General features: G+C 45.4%; 3 protein-coding genes across 14 annotated transcripts; 2 read left to right on the forward strand and 1 right to left on the reverse strand.

Moving 5' to 3' along the window:
* The first annotated feature begins 2,860 nt into the window (after positions 1-2,860).
* On the forward strand, positions 2,861-7,905 carry LOC101063646 (FXYD domain-containing ion transport regulator 6-like). 11 transcript variants are annotated; one of them, XM_029839172.1, is made up of 9 exons: positions 2,861-2,990; positions 4,377-4,433; positions 4,893-4,919; positions 6,068-6,085; positions 6,178-6,201; positions 6,377-6,451; positions 7,352-7,388; positions 7,500-7,528; positions 7,609-7,905. In XM_029839172.1, the coding sequence occupies exons 2-9, from the start codon at positions 4,379-4,381 to the stop codon at positions 7,611-7,613; spliced, it is 270 nt and encodes an 89-aa protein (XP_029695032.1). In that variant the 5' UTR covers positions 2,861-2,990; positions 4,377-4,378; the 3' UTR covers positions 7,614-7,905. The 11 variants fall into 11 exon arrangements, with proteins under 11 accessions (XP_029695032.1, XP_029695038.1, XP_029695028.1 ...); XM_029839168.1 differs by having other exon boundaries at positions 2,869-2,990; positions 6,065-6,085; XM_029839170.1 differs by having other exon boundaries at positions 2,924-3,094.
* Positions 7,906-10,563: 2,658 nt separating this feature from the next.
* On the reverse strand, positions 10,564-17,215 carry nfkbid (nuclear factor of kappa light polypeptide gene enhancer in B-cells inhibitor, delta). Its single transcript, XM_011605790.2, has 12 exons — positions 17,090-17,215; positions 14,071-14,207; positions 13,953-13,986; positions 13,526-13,761; positions 13,272-13,450; positions 12,900-13,005; positions 12,680-12,826; positions 12,428-12,479; positions 12,183-12,340; positions 11,902-12,018; positions 11,635-11,799; positions 10,564-11,556 (listed from the first exon to the last, which is right to left on the reverse strand). The coding sequence occupies exons 1-12, from the start codon at positions 17,103-17,105 to the stop codon at positions 11,485-11,487; spliced, it is 1,419 nt and encodes a 472-aa protein (XP_011604092.2). The 5' UTR covers positions 17,106-17,215; the 3' UTR covers positions 10,564-11,484.
* Positions 17,216-20,516: 3,301 nt separating this feature from the next.
* tyrobp (transmembrane immune signaling adaptor TYROBP) lies at positions 20,517-24,220 on the forward strand. Of its 2 annotated transcripts, none has more exons than XM_029839263.1 (5): positions 20,517-21,430; positions 21,509-21,529; positions 21,603-21,737; positions 21,811-21,878; positions 21,964-24,220. In XM_029839263.1, exons 1-5 carry the CDS (start codon positions 21,394-21,396, stop codon positions 22,018-22,020), a joined length of 318 nt encoding a protein of 105 aa, XP_029695123.1. In that variant the 5' UTR covers positions 20,517-21,393; the 3' UTR covers positions 22,021-24,220. The 2 variants fall into 2 exon arrangements, with proteins under 2 accessions (XP_029695123.1, XP_029695124.1); XM_029839264.1 differs by having other exon boundaries at positions 21,814-21,878.
* The last annotated feature ends 326 nt before the right edge of the window (positions 24,221-24,546 follow it).

Below are 24,546 nucleotides of genomic sequence, written 5' to 3' on the forward strand. Positions count from 1 at the left end.
TGATCAGGGAATGTCGTTATACTTACAGCTTGTGTAGCCACATGACATGGTCCACCTTTTTATCAATCAGGGCAGCGTACTGGCAACTGGGATTAAATTCAGCAGCAGACTTCAAGCACTGTGTGGGACAGTTATTTATGGCCATATTTCCAACCTGTTGGACCTGCACTCGTTAAACACTATTCTCCCATAATTCCCTAACTAGAGATCCACTTTGACATCCTCCCACTGTGGAAAATATCCCAGACAGTGGCGCTGCTCTCCTGCTCACTGTTTAGAGAGTCAGTGTGGGACTTTGGCAGTTTGCTATTTAAAACTGGCCTTTGTGGAGCTTCAGCTGGCTCTCATGTGGCCCTGCTCGTGTTCCAAGTGTCGTATAACAGAACTGATGTGTGTGTAACCTCCCTACCAAACAACAATCCTGTAATACACACATCAGTTCTGTTATAGGACAGATTTGATTGATTTATCAGTTTGAAAAAATCCAATGAAATGCCTGTTTGGAGATTCCAAAAATAAAGCCTTTGTTATTAAAGTCGTTGCTCAGACGGCCACTCTAATGATGCAGCATTGTGTCTACCTCTCATGTGTTAATACTTCACTGGTAAAACTGGAGCGCTCCTGTATTGAAAACATGACATACTCTCACATTCTCACATTGCACCCGTGAACATCCAGGGTTTGGACATTGAGATCGTGGAGGAGTACAAATCCCTGGGTGTTCATCTCAACAATAAACTGGACTGGACTCATAACACAGACGCCCTGTACAAGAAGGGCCAAAGTCGTCTTCATCTGTTGAGGAGACTGAGGTCCTTTGGAGTGTGCAGGTCACTGCTTAGGACTTTTTATGACTCTGTGGTGGCATCGGTGATCTTCTACGCTGTGGTCTGCTGGAGCTGTGGGAGCTCAGAGAGGGACAGGAAGAGACTCAACAAGCTGGTCAGACGGGCTGGCTCAGTCCTGGACTGCTCTCTGGACTCCATTGACGAGGTGGGTGAGAGAAGGATGTTGGCCAAGCTGACATCAATTATGGACACCCCCTCTCACCCCCTACACGAGACTGTGGGGGCCTTAAGCAGCTCCTTCAGCAGCAGACGGTTACACCCACGGTGTAAAAGGGAACGTTACCGCAGGTCATTTATCCCAACTGCCGTCAGATTGTTCAACATGCACAACACTTAACTGTAGCACCAATAACCCAGGGTTGGCATATTTGCACTAACTAATCACCCTACCTCTGGAAGGTCTTATTTGCACATCTTATTTGCACCTTCATTTTTCTTCACACTGTCCGACACTCCTTCTGTACATAGTTTTAATTTCTGTATATACTGTACAATGTACATAGCAATGTACATAATATAAGAGTCTTTTTCTTTTTTTTCTTTTAGTACTTTTCTGTATTGTACACCACGGGCTACTGCTGTAAAGTGCAATTTCCCCGATGTGGGATTAATAAAGTCTTTTATCCTTATCCTTATCCGTATACAGGGGGAGACATGAGATGAGTTTTTCCACTGGTTTTCCACCGGTCACTTTGGCCATCCTTGTCACTGTCACCCCTAAAAGTTAATACAGTTCATGATTTAAAATAAGTCCTTATTGCTTCTGTTTCTGCTGTTTTTCTTTCAGATTACGGGTCTCTGAGAATTGGTGGCCTGATCTTTGCTGTTCTCCTCTTCCTTACGGGCACTGCAACATTACCGCAACCAGAGCGAGACAAGACTAAGATATTGGGAGGTCAAGATCCAGAAAAGACCATGATATGAAAGTAAAATCATAACAATATCAAAATGTGAGAAAAAGTTTACTTTAATAAATATAACAAAAACTGTCCCATGGCACAATGGGAGCCCCAGTCGAGTAGGTGCTAAAAAACTATTATTATTATAATTATTGTTATTCTGCACTTTCTATTAATCCACATTTAACAGTACACCAGAAGATTCAAATATTTTCCTCTATTCACCAAAAGTCCGTTTAGGAAATTTAATTTGTTTCAGTTTGTTTTATTAACTTTGTTTGCTTCAAGGTCTTAGGTACGTGTTTTGATATAACTCTGGACAATAAATATCTAAATCTATTTGTTAATGTATAGCTTCGTTGGTGGAGTTCGGAGAGTTTGTTTTCACTAATTGTCTTTGGATGGGGGCTGAAATGTGCCGAGACTAGTAAACTTTCCCAGTGGGGTTTTTAGCTGTTGGCCTGTGACACAGCAGCTTGGGTGGGAGTCATTACTGTACCCACGATTTTAATTTATTAATCTTTCTAGTCGGGATGGACAAAAAGCATCAGCGCTGGTCTCATTAAAAGGTCCTGAGTCCACCCAGACCAAGACCCTCAACAAAATTGTGTAATGGCGCCTGGAAATACGGTAAAACGGAAGTTGCCCACACGACCTGGGTCTGAAGGCCAACACCCCCACCTAGAGGAGGAGGGCATTATAACACGCACGGAGTCTGCTTTTATTATGTTTTCATGGCTGTTACCACGTTTTCATCGCTTGTTGTTGTTTTTAAATAATAAAGCAGCAAATTAAATGCAGCAGTTTCATTAAAAAGTTGGCTGTTGCTGGGTAGAGGAGGAAAACAGTCACGCAAATTCCATGACAGCTTTTCCTGCAGCCTGGGAGGATATTGTGATCACAAGATGATAAAGTTTACACTGCTCAGATCTTGGTTCCTCCAGGCAGACAGGCTTCTCTAGATCTCAGTGACAGACTGAGACCATCAAAAAGCCCCAGTTTTCTGTCCTCAGCAGCCGGTTTAACCATCCCCCAAACCCGCTGATGGCACCGGTGTGTGCTGCAGTTATCCGAGTGGTTCACCTCTGCACGGTCAGTTAGGGGAGCTGGTGTCGCCCACAGCAGCACCCTGCCCCCACCCTCCCCCTCATTCCTGAGACCAGATGAAGGAGGAGCGGACATACGTAGTAAAGGGGGGGTCGAAGCAGGCAGGGGAACTTTCCCACAGTCTTCCAGAGTTTCTGTAAGTTTAAGGAGGAAGGATTGTTGTGCACCGTGTGTGTTTGTGTGTTTGTGTCACCGCTGCAGCCGGAGACAGCAAAGTTGGGTTCACTGGGCGGAGAGACGGTAAGTTGGCGAAACGCGCTCCTCAGAACGCACGCGTGTGCTTGGACACATCTGAGCCACCCGCAGCCTAAACATCTTATATGAAAGCTGGCGGTGCTGTTTTGGTGATTAGGTTTCCGGTTTCACCCTCCACTTCCCGTTCAAATTCCTTGACAACACGTGCAGGCAATTACGCACAGACGCGCACTTGCTTCCACACAAACATGTGAGGATCTATTGATACGCGGGAGTGGGTCAGTGTTTTCGTTAGACTGGGAGACGCAACAGTGGGATGAACTGGGAAGTCTGGAGTTGTGTGGCAAACACAGGCCACAATGAAGACGTTCTTCTCTGGCGGTGGAGAGAAGCCTAAAGCCGCGGAATTACCCAAAACTGGGCCTTTGTTATGTCCTTTTCTTTGCTATTCATTGGTCAAAACATCGAGGTAACTAGATGCCCTTGGCCAGAAGAATTTCTAGGATTAAACCAGATTGAATGGTGATTCCTGTTAATCCTATTTCTGGAGTTAAAGTGTAGGTCTTTCTTTCCTCTTGCTCCCAGGTGTTTGCAACTGCATCGTTCGGCAAATTGTGGAGGTTTGAAGACAGAGGTCACAGAAACTAGAACCTCCCTGACCTGAGATCTGTTGATAGCCTGTCAAAGGTTTTCATTTGATTTAAACAATGTTACACTGCAGAAGAGCAGCAAGAAACCCCCTTTAAAAAACAGTGAAAACAAGGCCCCTGGGTCGTGAGAGCCCCCCCTCCCAGTATGATCCAGGAAAACAGTCTCAAGATGTTCATGTTCTAAATTGGATGACTAAAGCAACCCACCAGCCTTACATTCCACCCTGACCCTACCAGCTTTGATGTGCTGGGCCTGAAATAGCCCCCGTCTGACCCCAGAGCCAGAGGACGGTGTTATTCAGACGGATCCCCTGGGGCCCTCAACTGCACGTACAGAGGAGCTAACTTAGAGGGGGTGGGGTTGTTAATGCGGCTTATCCTGCGGCTAATTGAACAGAAACACTGCTGTAATTCATTCCACTTGTCATTAAGAGTCGTTAATCATCTGGAATTCAGTGTCAGTTCAGAGGAGCGTTGAAAGTTTTGGGGGAATGACTTCATTTATCATCATTCATCCGCCTTTTTCCGCTGGAAGAGAGTGAAAATTGGCTCAAAAAGCGGCACTAAAATACAAACACGGGCTTTCTATTGGCGTAACTGTTGTTTGTGTCTAATGCTCCGTGTTAATAAGTCTCTTCTGTGATATTGAGACTCATTTGGGTCTTTTTCCCCGACAGGTATGATGGATCTCGTGGTGTTGGTGGCATTCAGCTGCTGGCTGGCCCCTGCACTCGGTGAGCACTATTCTCCATAATTCCCTAACTAGAGATCCTCCCACCGAGGAAGAGTTAAATATCCCAGACAGTTCTGAGTTCTTTCTCTTCTCGTGCACGTTTATAGCATTAATCTCTGCTGGTCATTAACCCTCACAAATTAAACCAAATAATGGAGAACCCAACTAATGTTTTTACATCTAAATCACATCAATATTAGAACATTTTTTTGGGGGTTATGCTGTAATAAGTGTTGTAATAACGTTGTAATAACATTTATTTGCCCTATGGGGGTTCATTGCTGCGCAGCTGCACAACGTGCTGCTTAAAATCCTCTCCTGCTCACTGTTTAGAGAGTCAGTGTGGAGCTTTGGCAGTTTGCTATTTAAAACTGTCCTTTGTGGGAGTTCAGCTGGCTCTCGTGTGGCCCCACTTGTGTTCCACGTGTCGTATAACAGAACTGATGTGTGTGTATAACAGGATCAGCATTTGGCAGGGAGGTTTCCGGTAAGTTTCCTGCATCCGGGCGCAGCATGGCTACTCCAGTTATTGGTTCCGCTGCCTACGTTTGCTGTGGCTGCGTTGCTTGTTGGTGAAAGGCGTGCGACGCTCCCAGTTTCTGTTACTGGGGAAGTGTTCCTTTTCCACGTCGGGCTGCTCCTCATTTGTGTGTTTGGCTGTGACAAAAGGCCACATGTGACTGGTGGAAATGTTTCCTCGTCCGACGGGGTTTGAAATCCTTCGTTCAGACGGCTGCTGGGGGGTTTTTGTGCGTCCTGCCTGCATCAGCACACTCGGCTCAGGCTCTTCATCTGCTGAGGCTCATGTGCCTGCAACACTATGTGAAATCACTGGTTCCCTCATAAAAAGGCGGAAATTGCTTCAAAGGACAAATCCCGTTTAACAGATTTTGTTTAAGGCGTTTTACTTTCTTTTTTAAATGTATTTAATTAATACCTTTTCCTCGACCCTTACCCACAATGAAGTTGTTCTTAATCTTTGTTACATTTTACTGAAATTGTAAAACACCTCAGTCCTCTTTTAAATGATCAGTTTGACACATTTTCAAATCTGCGCAGATTGTGGAATAAAACCAACGAAATGTCTGTTTGGAAATTCCAAAAATAAAGTCTTTGTTATTAAAGTCGCTGCTCAGACGGCCACTCTAATGATGTGTCTACCTCTCGTGTGTCTATAATTCACCGGTCAAACCAGAGCGCACGTTAATCCTGCTCACATGTTTTCATTTTTTAGTCTCCATGTGACCTGAGAGGGCTTTAAAACAGCAAAGCTCGATCCATTTTTTCTGAACCTTAGGATGATTACCTTATTTCTAATTCTTGGCACCGTAGGTCACCACAGGTTTAACTTCCACTGAGGTTAAGAGATAGCCAGGATTTAATTAAAAACTCACAAAATGATGAACAGATTTTAAGGAAATGTTGCTAACGGCTGAAGGAAGAGCTCATTAAATATTGGTGAACATGAGAGCTGAGGGCTTTGATCGTAACCTTTGACTAGTGATCACATTGTGATCTGATGATGAACGTCAGCGTCTGAACCAGGTGTGCCTCCCCACCAGGGGTAGACGTGCTCATGTGGCGCTCAGACCAAAGCGTTAATGACTAACGATGTTTCTGTTGCTCCCACAGCAGCGTCGGCTGATGACAAAGGTGAATGTTGCTACCGCTGAAGCTTTTGGACAGACATTTCATCTCCCTCTTTAGTGTCTATGGCTTTGATTCCTCTCTCTTCTCTTCTGTAGACTACGACAGTGATTTTCACTACGGTGAGTCCGAGCGCCGTTTTCACCGCCGTCACCCCCCCCCCCCCCCCAGACGGGAAAGGCGTGAGACGAGTTGGCGTCTTTCACTCCCTGTGGATCCCGCCCCGTAAAAGTTAATAAAGTTGCTGATTCCAAATAAATCTTTAATCCTGTTCCTACTCTGTTTTTTTCCTTTCAGATTACGAGTCTCTGAGAATTGGGGGCCTGATCTTCGCTGTGGTCCTCTTCCTCATGGGCATTGCTCTCATCGTCAGTAAGTGTTTGTCTACCTGCCGCCGAGTGTGTGTGTGTGTGTGTGTGTGTGTGTGTGTGTGTGTGTGTGTGTACCTCGTACCCCTCCCCGCTGCAGCACAAACGGGCTCTGTGCGTCTCCGCAGCTCCTCCCGCGGCCTGGGCTCTCACACCAACCCAACTATTTGCCCTTCGCAACTTACCCCTTCCTCCTCTCGCCCCTGAGCCCGGGTTGTTGTTGCCAGCAGCCTTGAAACTAAAAACCAGACGGTAAAGAATCCACTGGATCCTATCCAAACGGGCAGATTCTGCTGGTCCTGGTCAGCGCAACCAAACGCTCTCAGCAGAAACCATGAAGAAATATGTCTAAGGTGTTTTAAGGAACATTTGTGGCCAGAATATAACTGCGGATTAGGATCAGCTATCGTCAGGAAATGAGCGGGTGGGTCACGAAACCGACTCACTGTTGCTTTTTCAGGCTCCAGGCTGATTATATAAGACACATTTTCCATTATAAACCGCTCGGACCGGGGGAAAAGAACTGCCAAAACAGGAAGAATTTATGGGGCAATTTTTAAAATGCTGCCCTTGCCTCTTGGGAGCGGGTGATTCGCTGAGCGTCAACTTTCAAAACGCTTGCATGTAGGTCAGTCTTTGCGGGCTGCTTCTGACTGGGTTTACCAGCTGTTTCGGGCACATGCACAACATAACACATGCTGCTGTAGGTCAGGTTTCGTGCACAGGATGTACCATTATGTTACTAAGTGTGTTGCTCTGGTTCTCGTCTTTGGCTCAAGTGTGATTTAGTGCACTTGGCTCCAAAACCAAAGCCATTCGGCTGGACCTGCTGCTCCATATTCATGTTTATTTTGATATTCATTATAACTGGCTGTCGTTCTTATTTCTCTCTCACCACAAACAGCTCGAAAATGCAACTGCTCCAAGAATAACAAGTCAAAGTAAGTTGAGGTTTTTCTCGCCAGCAAATACTCCTATTTAAACCGCAAAGTTCTAGTGAGTTTTGTCAGCCACCTGTGAAATTCTGTGAGTAATTGTGTTGTTTTTCTAAGCCCCAGAGGTCCTGATGCTGCTCAAAGAGGTTAATAGTTTTGGTTTATTCCTCAACAGAATAAGACGGTTAATGCTTTTTTTTTTGCTAATCTGTGACTATTTCCACAGTTTGATGAAACAGACGAGCGGAGGAGGCTGGTGGGTGTCTCACAGACCTCAGTGCTGCCTTTTTTGTGCAAACAGTTGCAAAAAAAAAGAACCTTAGCTTTCTTTCCCCGCAATCGCGTGGCGCTGCCAGCAGGAGGCAGCAAATATCGATCATCTTTTTCTACAAGCTCCTTTTAGAAACAAACTGTGATCCATTTCTTTTGTTTTTACTCTGTGTCTTTATTGGTAACGACAATCTGACTATGTGTGTGTTGTGCCGTTCAGATTACATAAAATAAAATATATTAAATCAAAAAAGTCATCATTTTGTCCTGTAAGTAAACACTGTCCCTGTGGTGCTGCATTATGCATGTGCAGATGCCGCAGTCAGCCCAGTCACACATCCTGCAGAAATGCAGCAGCAAGGCAGTGATGTATGTGCTGCATGGCGTCACTCCTGCAGAAGGTTGTTCAGTGAAGAACTGCTCAGTTGATCATCTTTGCTTCTGGTTTTATTGAGATTGTTGAGCCACGATGTCTCGGGCAGCCTCTGCAAATATAAAACCTGTGTAGGCTTTGTTGTCTAAGCAAAGAAAATAATCATGTTCTGCAGCTAAAACACGAAGCCTGGAGGAAAACGGGGAGCACAAAGTTGCATTTAGAATAAATAGTGTAGTTTTGGAAGACATAAATGCTTGTGTTCATACATTTTTAATAGTAGCATATATTTAGTGATCTTAAATTAGCTAAAGGGGCAACTCCTTGGCACAACTCCGCATCTCTAAATGCAACGTTGGGCTGCAGCCACCAGGGGGCGTCGTCTGCTGCGTCCAGCTGTTACCAGGCAAAGCCATCAGTAGGCTGCATTCAAAACCTGGAAATCAAGCTCCTCAGTATCTCTACAGTGCAGCCATGGCCACCACAGGTTTGATCATGTTTATTACCTTTTGTTACATTATTTAGGTTGTTGAATGCATTGATGTGTTTTAAATTGCCCTCATTTGTGGGTTTTCATTGGGATTTATGGCATAAATAGTTTTACGTGAACACACAGGTTAGTTCAGGCTGCTGCATCTCTGCTGCAGAGGCTGCTGATGCAACATTAAATGGGCGCTGCAGCCAGAGAAAGTTACAAACTCCACAATTTTACAAAGATGTTTATCGCTCAGAACAGCATCTCACTGACTATAAGAAAATAACAAACCAAAAAAGGACTGAATGAAAACTGCCAACTCAGCTTGGACGCGAGCGTTCAGCGGCATCGCTGCAGCCCCCATCGGGCTGGGAACCTTAAAGACGCTACAGGACGATTAGTTTACACCAGAGCTTGTTTCAGTCATTTTGACCTGCAGATCACAACATGTTTCAGCGTTTGGGCTCTGATGGGATGTTAACTGTCCTGTTCCAGGCTGCGAACCCACTTTTTGTGGGTGTCTTTTTCTGCTGAGCAAAGATGCTGCATTAAGTCTCAGTGGACACGCACACACACACACACACACACACTCCCACTCCCGAGATGGCAGAGCCTGCAGATCTGAAAAGCTGTTAAATTCTCCTGTCAGAGCCTAAGTAGCTCACTCCTGAAGCTCTTTTTCTCCCGTTCCTCCTGCAGAAACGATGTTTCCAGACCAAAGTGACTTCAATTACGGTGAGACTTCAAAATGTGGAATAATCACCATGATGCTCAGCATTCTTAAATAAAGTCTGGAACCCTTTTGTCCCCTGTAGACTACGACACGCTGCGCACCACCGGGGTCATCCTCGCTGCCATCATGTCCATCACTGGCATTGTAATCGCCCTGAGTAAGTGACCCCACGACCATCTCCGCGCCCCTGCTATCATGCACATTCCACATTGTAACTGATCCGTTGTCCCTCAAACAGGTAAAAAATGTACAAAATGTGTAAACTCCTCCTCCAAGTAAGAGCTGCAAGGCCTGATGGATGATCTGCCTGTGCATGCTGTATGACTTGAAGGGGATGCCCCACTTGTGTGGGGAAAACCTCTATTCCAGTATTGCTTTTTGAATAAAACTGAGTTTCCTCTTTTTTTTTTCTAACCCTCCCCTGGATGCATCTTCTGCATATAAACACATTTCCAACACATAGTTTGCAGAGAATCCTGGATGACAAATCCCACGTGGGTTGTGTTTTCATGTGCCTGCTCTGTGCCTTGTGGCTGCGTCACGCCCGGCGTGCGCTCCTGAAAGATCCATTTAATGAGATGTTTTCTGTCTGTTTTCTTCAATGACCATAACTGCTTGTTTGTGTTGCTCACTTTCTCTTTTTGCATTTCCAGCTCGTCCACTTCCCAAATTCCCAAAGCAGACAGTAAGTCCACTTCTTGTTCAAGTGTCGTCACATTCCTCAGCTCACGACTGAATCTGCTCGTCTTCTTTTTTCCCAGCACCTCAAACTGTATAGAAAATACAGAATATGCGGGAATATGGAAGGTTGCCTCAGGGGTCACGCTTGCGGCCCTTCCTGGATTATCAACAGCAGGGGGTCCCAGCCTGTTTCCCCCAGTCCTCTATTTTCCGTCTTTGGGCTGATCATATTTATTTGAGTTAAAAGAGTAAATTAAGGACAAGAAAATAAATGTCAGCACTCTACTTAGAACCAGGTGTCTCCCCTTCATTTTATTTCTCTGTAACAGTCACATTTTGACCAAAATGGGACAAAAATAAGTCGGAACGCTTCCATCAATCATCTGTTTTTAATAAGTTAACTGAGGAGAGTAAATGTTTCATTGTTCTGCCGAAAAAAAAGTAAAAACAAAAAAGAAACACACCCTGAAATAAATAACAAGGAAAAGAAAAACACACAATAAATAGCAGGGGTCATACATGTTTCACGTAACTTTAGAATTTGCCAAATGTAACAGATCAAAGCTAACATTGGTTGGAGGGGTTTTTACTCCAACAAAACAGAGATTTAAATAAAGGGTGACTGTAACCTTTCAGGGACATTGAAACAATCATCTGGATTATGCATTTTGCTGTTGTGGAAGAATGATGAAAAGAGAAATGCTTGTCTGATTTTGGAGGGCGCTGTCCTCGCCTTCCTGCTGGTTGTGTGGTTTTACTTTCTCCGGTGACTCACGACACAAATCAACCGTTAGTCAGACTGTTTATCATCTCTGTTGTGCTTCGTTCAGAACCAACATCCATTTTTACACAGTAAACTTTCCATATTTCCAAGTGAAAATAACACTGAAGGATGACACATATCTAAAGAAAGGTGCCAATGTTCTCAACGTGAGCTGGTCTGTCATCAGTCATCACCCGGTGTATCAATATGATAACCTTTGGTGATGGGGGGGGGGGGGGGGGGCTTTTGACAAGTGAGTCAAAGGTTTTCAGGGACAATTTCACAGAAATTAACTTAAATCTGGGATTGTAGCCTGTTAGAACTGTTGCTCTTTAATGTCTCTTTAATAGAAACTAAGAATGAAGTCTCTAGGGGATTTTTACATGACCGTAAAAATCTGATCAGAGTTAGAGATTATTCATCTGATAATGCAAACAGCAGAATAATATATGGTGGATTATCAGATTACCACATCAGGGTTTCTCTGCTGACTGTGGGCTGGGATTGAGACCCTTCTTTTGCAAGACTCGTGCGATGTACTTCAAAAGAAAATGCAAAATGGACTGAAACACATAAACTATAGGGGTTTTTTTTATTATCACATCATTGGAATTAGATTTTTTTTTTAAACTAGCAGGCCTAAATTGCACGGCCACACCTTTTTGTATAATCTGATTCAGATTAAACTGGGTCGGTTACGGCAGCTAAATTTATGAACACAGACTTCTAACGCCACAAAACTTTCAATCCCCTTTACAACAGAGGAAAATGGGTTTGATTCATTCCTTCCAAAAAAGGAAGAAAAAATTATTCCAGGTCCTGCGAGGACATGATACGACGACGGGAGGAGGTGCTGCGTCTCTTCAGCATGAGTTTGAGCTGGTAAATTTAAGGTAAAAGGTGAATTTAGGATTATACTGAGTCGGATAGGATCAAAAATCAAGTGGGGAAGCTCACCTGCTCCCCCTGGTGGCCGCCCTGCAGGAGGTGAGCCGCTTGGTCGTTCTCCAGGTTGCGGATGCTGGGGTCAGCTCCTCTGCTCAGCAGCAGTCTCAGGATCTCCTCCTGGTGGGGGTTACCATGGAGACCAGCTGCCATGTGCAAAGCTGTGTGGCCGTGAGCCTGTAGCACAATGGGACAGGGCGACGTGAGTCAGGTATGTAGAGAATCCTGGATATACTGAGGAACAGGTTTAAAAGCCAGAGGGGGGTGAGTGATTCTCACCTTCAGGTTAACAAAGTCCTTCATGTTGGCCAGGGGGGTCCTCAGCAGAAAATGGACCAGCTCCACGTTCCCCTCCTTTACAGCCAAATGGAGCACAGTCTTGTTACTTTTGAGTTCCTGGAATTGAAGAAAAGACACAAACTTGGTATAAATTGAAACCCACAAGATCTCTGGCACCATTAATTTCATGTCACATTCATCTCTTTGATACCTCAAGTTCCCAAATGTCCTTTAGGTGGTAATAATGTAAATGTGGCATATGTGGCAGAGAGCTGCGGTACCTGGCTGAGCAGCGATGCACCGCTGCTGAGGAGCTTCTGCACACAGGAGAGCTTCTCTACAGCTTTGCCCTGCAGAGCAACATCTGGAAGCCCACCGCTGGACAGAGCCTTCATGGTGGCACAGTGGGAAATGGCTGCGCAGTGCAGAGCGGTCATACCTGAGGAGATGGCAAAGGCACGTTTGGCGTTGAATCTTGTTTCTAAGCTGTCATTACCCTCGTTTCAGGACAGCGAAGCAAAAATACCTTCAAAATTCCTGGCCTCCAGGTTGACAGCTGGCTTGTTCGACAGAATTGCCTGTGAAAAAAACATATGCTCTTAATATTTAGGGCAGGCATGCCCAGACCAGGTCCTTGAGGGTCAAAATCCAGGCGGAGGCTCTGTCTGCCTGGTGGGACAGAAAACCCGGCTGGATTACGCCCCTCAGAGACCTGGTCTGGGCACGCCTGGTTTAGTGTCTTTCACTAATGTCACAGAATCCTCCAGTAGATATTTACCTGCAGGACCACAGGGAAGCCGTAGTGGGCAGCCAGGTGCAGGGCGGTCTGGCCATTAACGTCGCAGGCGTTGATGTCAGCCTCCAGTGACAGCAGGTCTTGCACGATCTCCGGCTGGTTGGCGGCCACCGCCACCAGCAGAGCGGTCTGCACAAACCCAAATCCATTACGTTTACAACAAGGTTAAACGGGCCGCTTTTTGGAGGTCGCCGCTCCGCACCTTTCCCTTGTGTTCCTTGGCGTCCAGTCTGCCCACGGCCCTCAGCCTCTCCGCAGCTGCGAACGCGTATTCTCTCAGCCCCTTGGCGGTGTAGATGTGCAGAATGCTGCTCGAAAAAAGGAATGACTTAGTCAGAAAGGGTGGAAAACATTCATAGACGTCCCAGTCGCAGTGGAATTTGTCTTTGCTTCTTCTAGTCTAGTGGGTTCTAATCAGAGCCTGACTCACTGACATCTTCCTCGTCATGCCAGAATTTGTGGTAAACGAGAGTCACAATTGTTGGTTACTACTGAAAATGAAACTTCTTTTGTTTACAATCTTCGGGGATGATTAAGACTCTAAAAGTTCTTTCATCCACACAGAAGCACCCACGTGTCTCCATCTTCATCCTGCTCGGTGGCTCGGCTGTAGTCTAGCCGGCTCAGCACCATCCTGGCCTCCTCCAGCTTGGCCATGTCCATGGGGGAGCCAAAGAAGACCTGCCCGCTTTGACTGGGACCCATCCGTGACCAGGATGAACTCTGAATACTGGGATCTGCTCGCTGGCACTCCTGCACAAATTAGCACGGGACGTCATGGGCAAGCTGTAAGGGGCAGAAAGATCTGCAGTGGAGGACTCTTCTTACATATGTATGACTGATGGCGTCTCCAAACACAGAGAGCTGCTGGGCGCTGTATTCTGGCGTGACCGGGAGGTCGTAGGCGGCGCCGTAGCCGGGCTCTATGTTGATGCTGGGGTAGTAGGCCTGTAACGACTCTGCCGCTGGGGCCCACTGCTCGTAGCTGACGGCCATGTCTGAGTAGCTGCTGGATGCGCCTGCAGGTGAGATGCTGGGCTGTGGGTGGTGGATCGCAGAAGAACCTGCTCCAACAATGATACAACAGAGTTGGTTGGCACTTGCTCCTGCTTTATTACCTTAGCAGCATTCAAATATGTTGTTTTAGGGTGTCATAGCGCAGAAGGATGCAGTTTTTGGACCCATTTTAGCCTCATTTGGCCACAAATACATTATCAGCCTATTGAAGTAACAAGCATGGTGCAGCTGCTCTTACCTGTGCAGGTGAAAGGTTCTGTAATGGAGAATTGCTGTGAAGAGGAGAGAACAGGGAAGTTAGAACCAGCCGAAAATCTGCCAACACTTGTGTCTGGAGGCAACTCTGTATCCCTGACCGGTGCAGTCGAGGTGTGAGCCGGGCTGATGCTGGCGGAGGTGCAGGACGGCGGCGCCGTGGACGTCTCACGCTTCCTCTTCTGTTCCAGGAGTTTCTTCACAGTGGGCAGAGTGCAACACGGCTTCTCCTTTGGTGCTGACGAGACAGAATATGTTCAACCACCGGGTCGTTTGAATGAGGTAGGTCAAACCTCACGCTCTATAAAAATACCACCGAGAAAAAAAAACAAAAAAAACTGACATGGTGGTGATCTAACGAATGACACTGTAAACTCTGAGCAACAAGTTCTGTTATGGTGATTATCTCATCTGCCATGAATGCTATGAACTTTTTCCTGCTGGTGCAGATTTATCATTTCCATTAATGGTATAAAGGTGATGAGAAAGTGAGGGGGAAAAAAAGACAAAACAAGAGCTCTATTCTTTCCCAGCCTAAAGGTTCTGACCACACAAGGCTGTTTCCTTAAAATCAACCTCCACCCCTCCACCACAGGTGACATTTCCACCTAGCTTGTGGAACCGGAGAGCAGAGATAAAGGCCCGCAGAACCTCCTCCATTGTGAACATGCGTTTTGCGGCCGTGCAAATCAGACGCGATCGTCAGAATAGGGTTCCGGAGAGGGACTGCCACTGAACATTTTCTATGACATCTTCCTGTCTCGCTCCGTTACGCTGAGGGTTTTGGTGAAGCTAACCACATCTTCCTGCCCTCGACATGTCGGAGCTGCGTCACCATCAACACGTGCTTCCTATTTCACATGCATGTCCGGGAGGAAGAGCAAAAGAAGAGAGGCTCGTGTCTTTTTGTAACTGTTCTGAGCGCAGGGCTGCTCTCTCTTCACAAAACTTTCAAATAAATAAATGAATCAGTTCCGATTTTGAATATTTAGCACAGTGGAGACGGACCTGCTGATGAGACTGAAAAAGTACCAAAATTGCATAGATGAGACTACTTAGAAAGAAGTGAAAGTCGTACATACTGTACAAAACATGGAAGGTGTGCTGGTAGCAGGAGAAGGTGCCAGAACACCGTCAAAGGACTGCCGAGGTACCTTTGAGCAAGGTACCAAACCCACAAATGCTCACATAGGGCCCTGCAATGAACTGGCAACTCATCCAGGTGGACCCTCCACCCAAACGTGCCCCCTCCCCGTGACCCCGAAATAGATGGACGGACGGACGGACGGACAGGCAGGCAGACATAAAGATAGATAGACAGACAGACAGACAGACAGACAGACAGACAGACAGACATAAAGATAGATAGACAGACAGACAGGCAGACAGGCAGACAGACAGACATAAAGATAGATAGATAGATAGATAGATAGATAGATAGATAGATAGATAGATAGATAGATAGATAGATAGATAGATAGATAGATAGATAGACAGACAGACAGACAGATAGACAGACAGACAGGCAGACAGACATAAAGATAGATAGATAGACAGACAGACAGACAGACAGGCAGACAGGCAGACAGACAGACAGACAGACATAAAGATAGATAGATAGATAGATAGATAGATAGATAGATAGATAGATAGATAGATAGATAGATAGATAGATAGATAGATAGATAGATAGACAGACAGACAGACAGATAGACAGACAGACAGGCAGACAGACAGACAGACAGACAGACAGACATAAAGATAGATAGATAGACAGACAGACAGATAGACAGACAGACAGGCAGACAGACAGACAGACAGACAGACAGACAGACAGACAGACATAAAGATAGATAGATAGATAGACAGACAGACAGATAGACAGACAGACAGACAGACAGACAGACAGACATAAAGATAGATAGACAGATAGACAGACAGACAGATAGACATAAAGATAGACATAAAGATAGACAGACAGGCAGACAGGCAGACAGACATAAAGATAGATAGACAGATAGACAGACAGACAGGCAGGCAGGCAGGCAGACAGACAGACAGATAGATAGATAGATAGATAGATAGATAGATAGATAGATAGATAGATAGATAGATAGATAGATAGATAGATAGATAGATAGATAGATAGATAGATAGATAGATAGATAGATAGATAGATAGATAGATAGATAGATGATTGTTGTTGTTGGGCGTTTTCTGATTATGTTGCTGAACCATAAAAATATAATAGTTGTAAATTAACTGCTGTCAGACAGGCAGAGACATTTGTAATAAATAATTAATTAATTAAATAAATAAGGTGCAAATAAAATGAGGGGAATAGATTTTTTAAAAGCCTTGCGTAACTGCTCCCTACACCTGTAACCTTTCACCTTTTCGAACCTGTCAGCACAAAAGTCCGTCCCGCTGGACTCACATTCAGAAAAAGGTCAACAGTAGTAGTTGAGGTCGGTCTGTCGGAAAACCCTGAAACGTGTCACCCTGCATTACTTGAACCTGACGCTCCAATCTGAGACCAGACAAGCGTAACAGTGCAAGGTGGGGGGGTGGGGGGGGGGGGGGGGGGGTCAGTCTCGGTTCACGCACGGTCCCACGTTACTCTTGCGACCTGTGGAAACCCCTGGACACGCGCGTCATGCGCGTAGGAGGCCGGGGATTCCGACGACCTTTCCCTTTCAACTCGGTCGAGAGCAAGAGTGCGGAACCGGGTTCCTCATTTTGGCTTCGAACAGGCTGGAATCCCAACAGAGATGTGTGTTTTTATAAGATGAAAACAGAAACGAAAGTTCCTGAATAAGGGTGGATGCACGTCTGGGCTTCCCCGCCGTGTGTCCACTGTCCTGGAGTCACTCACATCTCTCTCACATAAGACCCGAGAGAAACAGTATCAGTATCGCTGCATCACACGCGTCACAATGAATGAATGAATGAATGAATGAAAACACCCTTCATAACAACCAAAAAATAAAAATGCCACTCAGGTTCGGGGTCTAAACCCATCCAAACCGGCACAAATCTAACCGAATAATAAACTTGACATCAGCGAATAGCCCGGTTGGCTAAAGAACAGATCAAAGCAATCTCCGGTGATCTACTCACATTTATCAAAGTGCATGTCAGAAACGGGTTGTCGCTCTGGAATCCGTTACAGGTCCTCTTCTTGTGCTGAAATGATGTTTTGATCCTCCTCTCCGCCGCCGCTTGTATACACAAAGCACGTTGTTCCCCATCACCACGCCCCCCGCGGGGGGAGCCACACAGCTCCCCCCACTCCCCTGACCACAGGCCACGCCCCCCGCGGGGGGAGCCACACAGCAGCGACACCACTGGCTGAGCAGCAGCCGTCACCCATCTGGGCTCTTTTATCTTTGTTAAACAAATAGAAGCGACCTAATACGCGGGGGGGCTCTGAAAATATCAGCCTGACACATCAGTAGTTCAGGTATGTGTCATAGTTTGCTGCCTTTGCTGTGTAATTACGAGTCGGATTAACCCCAGATTATCCACTTTACAATTTAAAGTCAGGGTGAACTCTGCTCGGGTTGGAGTTTAGATGTGTTCCAACAGATGATCTACGTGAGGGGAAACACGCCAGTTAACTAAAGAAGCTCCTCTGAAGCTCGTTTGTATCTTCATGGCTTCGACCTCATCAGGACTTTGATAAACTGCTCAAATATCAATTGAATAGAACAGAATTTCTGATCGTTTGTTTCACGATGACCCAAAAAAAATCTCTTCAATTGTTCTAATTTCTACCAATGGGACAACCCATATCTTTTAACAACAATCATAATAAAAAAAACAATATACCGTAGTTTCATTTTCATTCGATTGTTTTAAAGGAAACATTATAGTTCCACATTCCATAACGGTGTTTTGTTTAGAAAGATCAAAATAACGATTCAATCAGTCAGTTTTTCCCCTTTAGGGCGGCTTAGATAACCCGTTTAACCCATTGATGCCTGGATCCATATACAGTCCCTTTGAAAGAAAACATGATTTAAGATTTGCTTTCAAGCAGATGCAAAATAAGTGGAAATTGTTCATTTGGGAAATCAGTGGAGAAGCCCGGTTCCGTTTGGGGGAAATTCAATATTTGGAATAGAGGTGGTTCGAGATGATATCTCAATAGTTGTCATGGGGACAAAAACTAACAGGCTTCTGTAGTAACTGGAGCTCTCTTTGGTGGACCACACAGAAAACCTGCAATAGTATTATATCATATCATAATCATACTCTGAGAAAAAAAGCAGGTCTGTGATTCGCCTGCCTGTTATAGATATGAGGTTTTTGATTTCTGCCGGTAGATGAAGGAGCTTCCACACTGGGGGGCTCCTCCATGGGCTCCTGGAAATGTTCATCACTCAGTTCTGTCAAAACACTAAAGTCAAGCGTCATTTTTACTCGCTGGAGGTGAGTCAGTTCCAAAGAAGCACCCATTTCTGGGTTGGATGACGTCACGTGCATGCCAACTGTCCCCCCTAATTTGTGGTTTCATGTCGAGGGTCCCTGCGGCTCTGCTGAGCCACCCAGTCTTTTTAAAGGCAGTGTGACAGCGCCCCCTGCCGGAGCTGCCAGGCTTGTGCGTGCACAGTCAATCAGGCTGGCTGAGACGGCAGGAAGGAGAATTTAAATGTTTTTTTTCTAACTATTTAATGTGATTGCGAGTAGGTTTGTTCAGTTGATGGGCAGTTTTAGTCAACATAGCTGAAAACATGTTCCAAACTTTACATTCTGGAAGAATTTCAACATTTGCCTCAGGTAAATACAGACAGTTGGCTTTTCAAATGTGTTTTTTGAATAGATGTGTGTCACCTTTTGAGTCACTTTGGTTGATTTAGAATTATGGAGGAGAATCTAGCCTCAAGCCAGTTTGTTAGATTTTAAGCCCCTGATGACACCAGCTTTGAAACAGACTTTCCACTGCCACCAACCCCACCGCCATGCTCTGCAGAGGCAGGAAGAAGCCGTGACTATCGAAACAGTTTTGATTGGAGTCACATCTTCTTTTGGACCCCAGCGGAGCAACAGCAGGTACGCACACAGCTCCTCTTACTTTCCCTCTATGTTGTAGCTGTCAGACGGGATCCTCTGTGACGGTTACTCACAAATAGATTTGTGTGTGATTTTAGTGACAAATGATGGATTGTTTCACTTTTGTATTTGTGTTTTTAACCCACCCCCACCCCCCCCCCCCCCCCCACCCACCCCAACTAATCAGTTCAGGATGCTTTTAATCTGTTCAAATCAGTGGTTTTCTGGTTCACAGTGTTTTCATGAAATACAGACCTAAAATAGTAGCAATTATCCAGCTGATTTGAATATAAAAGCGTAAAATTGTGAGACATAACTATAATTGGTTATTGTTAAGTACAGACTTTTTAAAAATCTTCTTTTTTCTCCCAAAAGCGTTGCATTGACAATGGCGCCCGGCAGATCTTTGACCAGTGCTTTTATTCTTTGCAACATTCTCGGTATGCATGTTATTCTGTATTTCACACCCACACTCACTCCCTCACACACACACAAACACACATACACATACATACACATAAATACACACCTCACAGACACACCGAGGGGGTCTGACAGGAAAATGCAACCACAGATATTTTATAGCACGAAGAAACCTAACTGACATCAGCAGAGGTGATGATTCTCTTTCCTTTCCCTTCTCGAAGGACTGGCGGCGGCGTCTACAGGTACGGTGACCCACAAAAGATGCAGTCGGCTGGATTTTAATGATTGATGTTTCAAAATAAAAGAACCAAGAGGCTAAGCCCTGATATTTTCCACCTGTCCGCCCCTCCCCCCCCAGACAGCTCTGTGTCTTGCTACAGGATTGAGCCGTGGACGGTAGCCGGCGTCATCGGGGCAGATGTGGTCCTGACCCTCATCATCGTCGCCATCACCTACAGATGTGCGAGCACTCGACAGAAGGCGATAAAGAGCGGTGAGGCCTGAGATTTGTCTTCCACGGGCGGCAACTTTGCCATTAAATGTGCGACCTGGTTTCTCTCCTCACAGCTGACAATATTTACATGAACACACGGGCCAACGTCAAGAAAAACAACAAACAACCGCCAAAATGGAAGAATTCTGCAGAAGAAGGGGTCAAGAGGTCAAGAATGTAGAGAGACAGCCCCATTTTAAGCAGAATTACACCATATTAATGCAGTTTTCCATCCGTATCCCCTCTCAGCTGTCTTTTTAGTTCATATAATATTATTAAATAAGAAAGTAGATTTTTATTTTATTTTTTTAAATGTAGCAGATAAAACATGAAATATCTTCTTATCGTCCTGCTTTTTAAAAAACTTTTATTTTGATGATTTTTTTTATTAAAAATAAATGTTTGTGCTTCTTGGCCTTTGAGAGCTCATAATTTAGAGCATTTCTGTGTTTTTGTCCTAGAAACATATTTGTGTGACCTTAGAGGTGTGTGAAATTATTGTGTCCTACAGCAGCAGCTGAGACATGTGGCCGACTGGAGCTTATTATGGGATGCTGGTCTAAACTGTTGACTGTTAAACTGTTTAACAGGTTGACTGAGCCTTTTTCATGTCAGTGGCTGATTCTGTGTGTGTGTGTGTGTGTGTGTGTGTGTGTGGGTGTGTGTGTGTCTGTGTGTGTGTCTGTGTGTGTGTGCTTATTAGATATATAAATATATACACAATAGGAAGTGGAACAGGAAATTCTCAGTTGGTTGATAGTTCCCATTTCAAAGAAAATGCTCTTCATATTTGACGCCTCCATGAAGTTTTAAAGGTTTTAAATCATTCTAACTACTTTTTTTTAGATTTGTATAGTGGTAATGGTATAGGATATAGTAATATATAGTCATAGTATAGTTTTATACTCTAGTAATATATATAGTAATAGTTTTCAGCACTAATTTTGCTGGACTTTTCCCAAGAAGATCAGAGACATTTTGAATTTATAACAGCAGAGTTTCTATTCACTAGAATAATTTTGTCAATAGACTGGGATGTATTCACACTGTGGCAGTTCAGGCTCAATAAAAAGTACCTTTTTGACTTCACATTACTTTTACAGCTGTGGTTTACCAATGGAGTGACCTAAATAGTCTGCACAAACCTTGAGACCAGGGGAAGAGGAGGAGGAGCACTGTCCTCCCAGAAGCATATCACACCTAACTCTCAGTGCTTTCATTTAACGCTGCGACAGTTCTAAGAGCAGGCCTGGATCCCAGTCTAGCTCTTGAGACCCCGAAACAGAAGTCACATCCACTTCTTCTTCTTCGCCGGACCCCCTCCAGACTCCCACCAGACTCCTCTACATCCAACATGTCGTATTGAGGAGGCGACGTCGCATCCACTTGAGAGAGAAGAGAGTTCTCAGCCTCCCCCCACCCGTTTCCACCAGGGAGCGACGCAGCGAACATGTCCGACGGCCTGTGTGTTGTGGGCCCCTGGTTTGGTGAGTGCCGTTGGGGCGACTGCGGGAGGCTCTGGCTGTGGGTGGTGTTGTCTGAGGTCTCTCTCTCTATCTCCGCAGGCTCTGCTGAAGGACATCCAGGCAGGTTCAGCAACTCTCGCTGCTGATTTCCAGCCTCTGTGCTGCAGTGTTCAAACGTCTCCTCTCTTCACAGCTTGTGGCCATTGTTATGTCATCAAAACGTGGGTACTGATGGCCGTTATGATCACCGATATCCTCCTGACCCTCCTCATCACCGCCTCTGTATTCTGCCTCATGACGAAGCTCAAGAGACGGAGGGACCCTGACAGTGAGCGCTGCCTTCCTCTTCCTGATGGCTCCATTTTACTTCACACACACATGAAAGTGGGTTTTTATTTAAGCAGGTAAAAGAACTGCCACATCAAGAGCAACGACATCAGGGTCAGAGGTCACGGAGTCACCCTACCAGGTAAAAACCCTCCTTCGTACATCCAGCTTTCTGGGTTATGTATCAATTGACTTCTTTTTGGGAATAAATTGCTTTTATTTTGTAGGCGTTACAGGGAGTCCAGTCAGACGTGTACAGCGAACTAGAAACTTTTAGCAAATGAATGAATCCATCCCATAAAGAAAATCGGGTACTTGTCCGTCAATATTTGATGGTAAGTTGTTGTGTCCCTGCAGCATTAAAGCTCAAGATCTGAAATGTGTAACACGGCTTTTATGGAATCTTTTTTTCTTTGCAATTGATTTTTACTTTATTTGCTGACTTTTTATGTCCTGTAGCTCTTAAACTTCCAGAAAATGTCGTTTAATTTATGAGGAAACTTACCAAATGGATACATTTAAGATGGTAAAATGAAAAAAAGGCTGCTTTTATTTTGGTTTTCTTATTTATTCGTTGAAGAGAGTCAAAACATTAATGAAATAACTGTATTCCTTTCTAAACCTGGGGGTTATAAATGGTCCGATTAACTCCACCGTCTCCCTTCCGTTTGTTCACACAACACACAAAGAAACATTAGGTCAAAAACATGAAAGAACCTCCCAGAGGGAAGTGTGGGTGGAAGGATCCGGTCACAACCCGATGACTCCACGGATGAATCGCCACTGAATCAGGATGGAGAGACGAAAGGAAAAATAACCAAGTCATCGCTCCCCTGAGCCCTGAACCCAGCTCGGTTAAATCCACCATCTTTTAATATAACAGCACCACAACGAGACCAAACACACCTCCGCGTCATCTTCAGGGCCTCTGGCTCTTGGTCGGACCGGATGCTCTCCGCTTGTTCTCCGGAGGAGCTGCACCTCCAAAGCAGACAAGCTCTGAAATAACATTCCGATCATCTCGGTCAGCGTGTTCCTCTACTCACCCGCCGGAGACCTCGCTGGGATCTCCAAGTCTCGGCCTTCTGAAGGGGAGAAGGAAGATCATTAGTGCTCAGAACCTGTTGGAAAGCCCTCCTGAGAGACCCGGGCCTCTTCGGTTACCCGCTGGTGCTGGTCTGCCGCAGTTGCCCTCCGGACTGTCCGGGTCCTGCAGGTCCCTGCTTTGATCATCACTGGCTGGTTCTGCCGTCCTGTCTGGGCAGAGCGCCTGAGCTCCTGAAGGACTGGGGTGTTCTTCGCTGTCAGGATCGTTCCTCTCCCTGCTGCCCCGCTCCTGCGCCCACCTCCTGATCATCTCGTCTACGGCTGTCCTCCTCTTGAATGGAGGTTTCCCTGCTTGCATGGCCTTGGAGGACGGGATCTCCTGACTGTCGGAATCTTTCAGGACAGTCGTTAGAACATCTGACCAGGAACTAAAGATAGATGATCTCCATGTTCTACATGAGGAAACGCCACCTACCCGTCATCTTCTCTTCCGATGCTGCTTCGGACACGTCTGTGATGAGATTTATGTTATTTCTAATGGACTCAGACAGGTTCTAACCCCTAACCTGGGCCTGCAGCAGGTCCCCAGTGGAGGCTCACGTTCTCACCTTCGGAGTCTGGCTCTACCTCTGCTTTATTGGCGGGGTTAGGCTTCCTGTACGCTGCAATAGCAAATATGATAGTCAGCAGCGCGTGAAACATCGACGACATCTGCTAGTGTGGATTTCAAGCACAAACCTGCAGGGGTCGACACCACCGTCTTCTCCGTAGTCATGGCCAGGGCCTCTAAAAGGACAGACGGAAGTGGGTGTTGATGTTATTAAAATGGGATTTGTAGCAATGTGTGTCTAGAAATGGCATCAGATGGATCCTCTCACCATTCAGCAACATCAGCACGCCTCTACGGGCTGGATAGCAAGGACAGAAAGGTGCTACGTCCACTGGCATATTTGAAAAAATAGCTCAATAGTTTGGAATATTTCAGGTAACTCACCTGTGACTGGCTCTGCTACCACTTCCCCCAACAGAATCAAGATGTATATGCTGAAAAAACAAAGCAAAGTCAGTTTCTACAGGTTTGAGGCAGGTTTAAAGAGATCTTTGACTTATTTCACATGTAAAAACCTACAGCCTCATTGCTGACGTCGGTCCAGAGCTGCGTGCACTGTTGGGAGGCTCAGCCCTTCCAGCTTATATCGACTCCTTATCCTAATGTTTCATCTCTAACAGTTCTCGCACTCTTTAATTATAGACCATTCTGAGCAGAAGTATTGGATTAGGTTGCGGCGAAGGGCCTGGCCTATTTCTGCATGATTAATAGTGCGTGACTCCCGAGCAGGGGAGCAACAATCAGGCTCTGAGAGTGTTTACAAGAGCCTATTCAGTGTCCACATGTTCGGAACGTGCAAATGCAAATAAAGGATGGCTCTTATCTTATCTTTGTCTTGCAATGATTACAGGCTACTTCAGGAAACTGTCCCTGACTTATCTGTCTTTCAAAATGCCTCCTTCCCCCCCGCGGGCCCTGTATTTTACCTAGACAAAGACCTTTTTTATAACTGGAAGGGCTTGTTTTGAAAGGCCATGAACCTATGGAACTATCCAGAGACAGAAAGCACAGTTTGATGCACTGCAGCACGTCGTTGTGGAACAAACCTGTGTGCTTATGACAGTGTTCCCTCTGTACATGAAATTGAATTATATTTAATTCAATCCATGTGACCATTAGGCCTTCAGTAACAAACAGATGTTGATTAGCAGAT

Source organism: Takifugu rubripes, chromosome 7, assembly GCF_901000725.2.
Source record: "Takifugu rubripes chromosome 7, fTakRub1.2, whole genome shotgun sequence".
Lineage (NCBI taxonomy): Eukaryota > Metazoa > Chordata > Actinopteri > Tetraodontiformes > Tetraodontidae > Takifugu > Takifugu rubripes.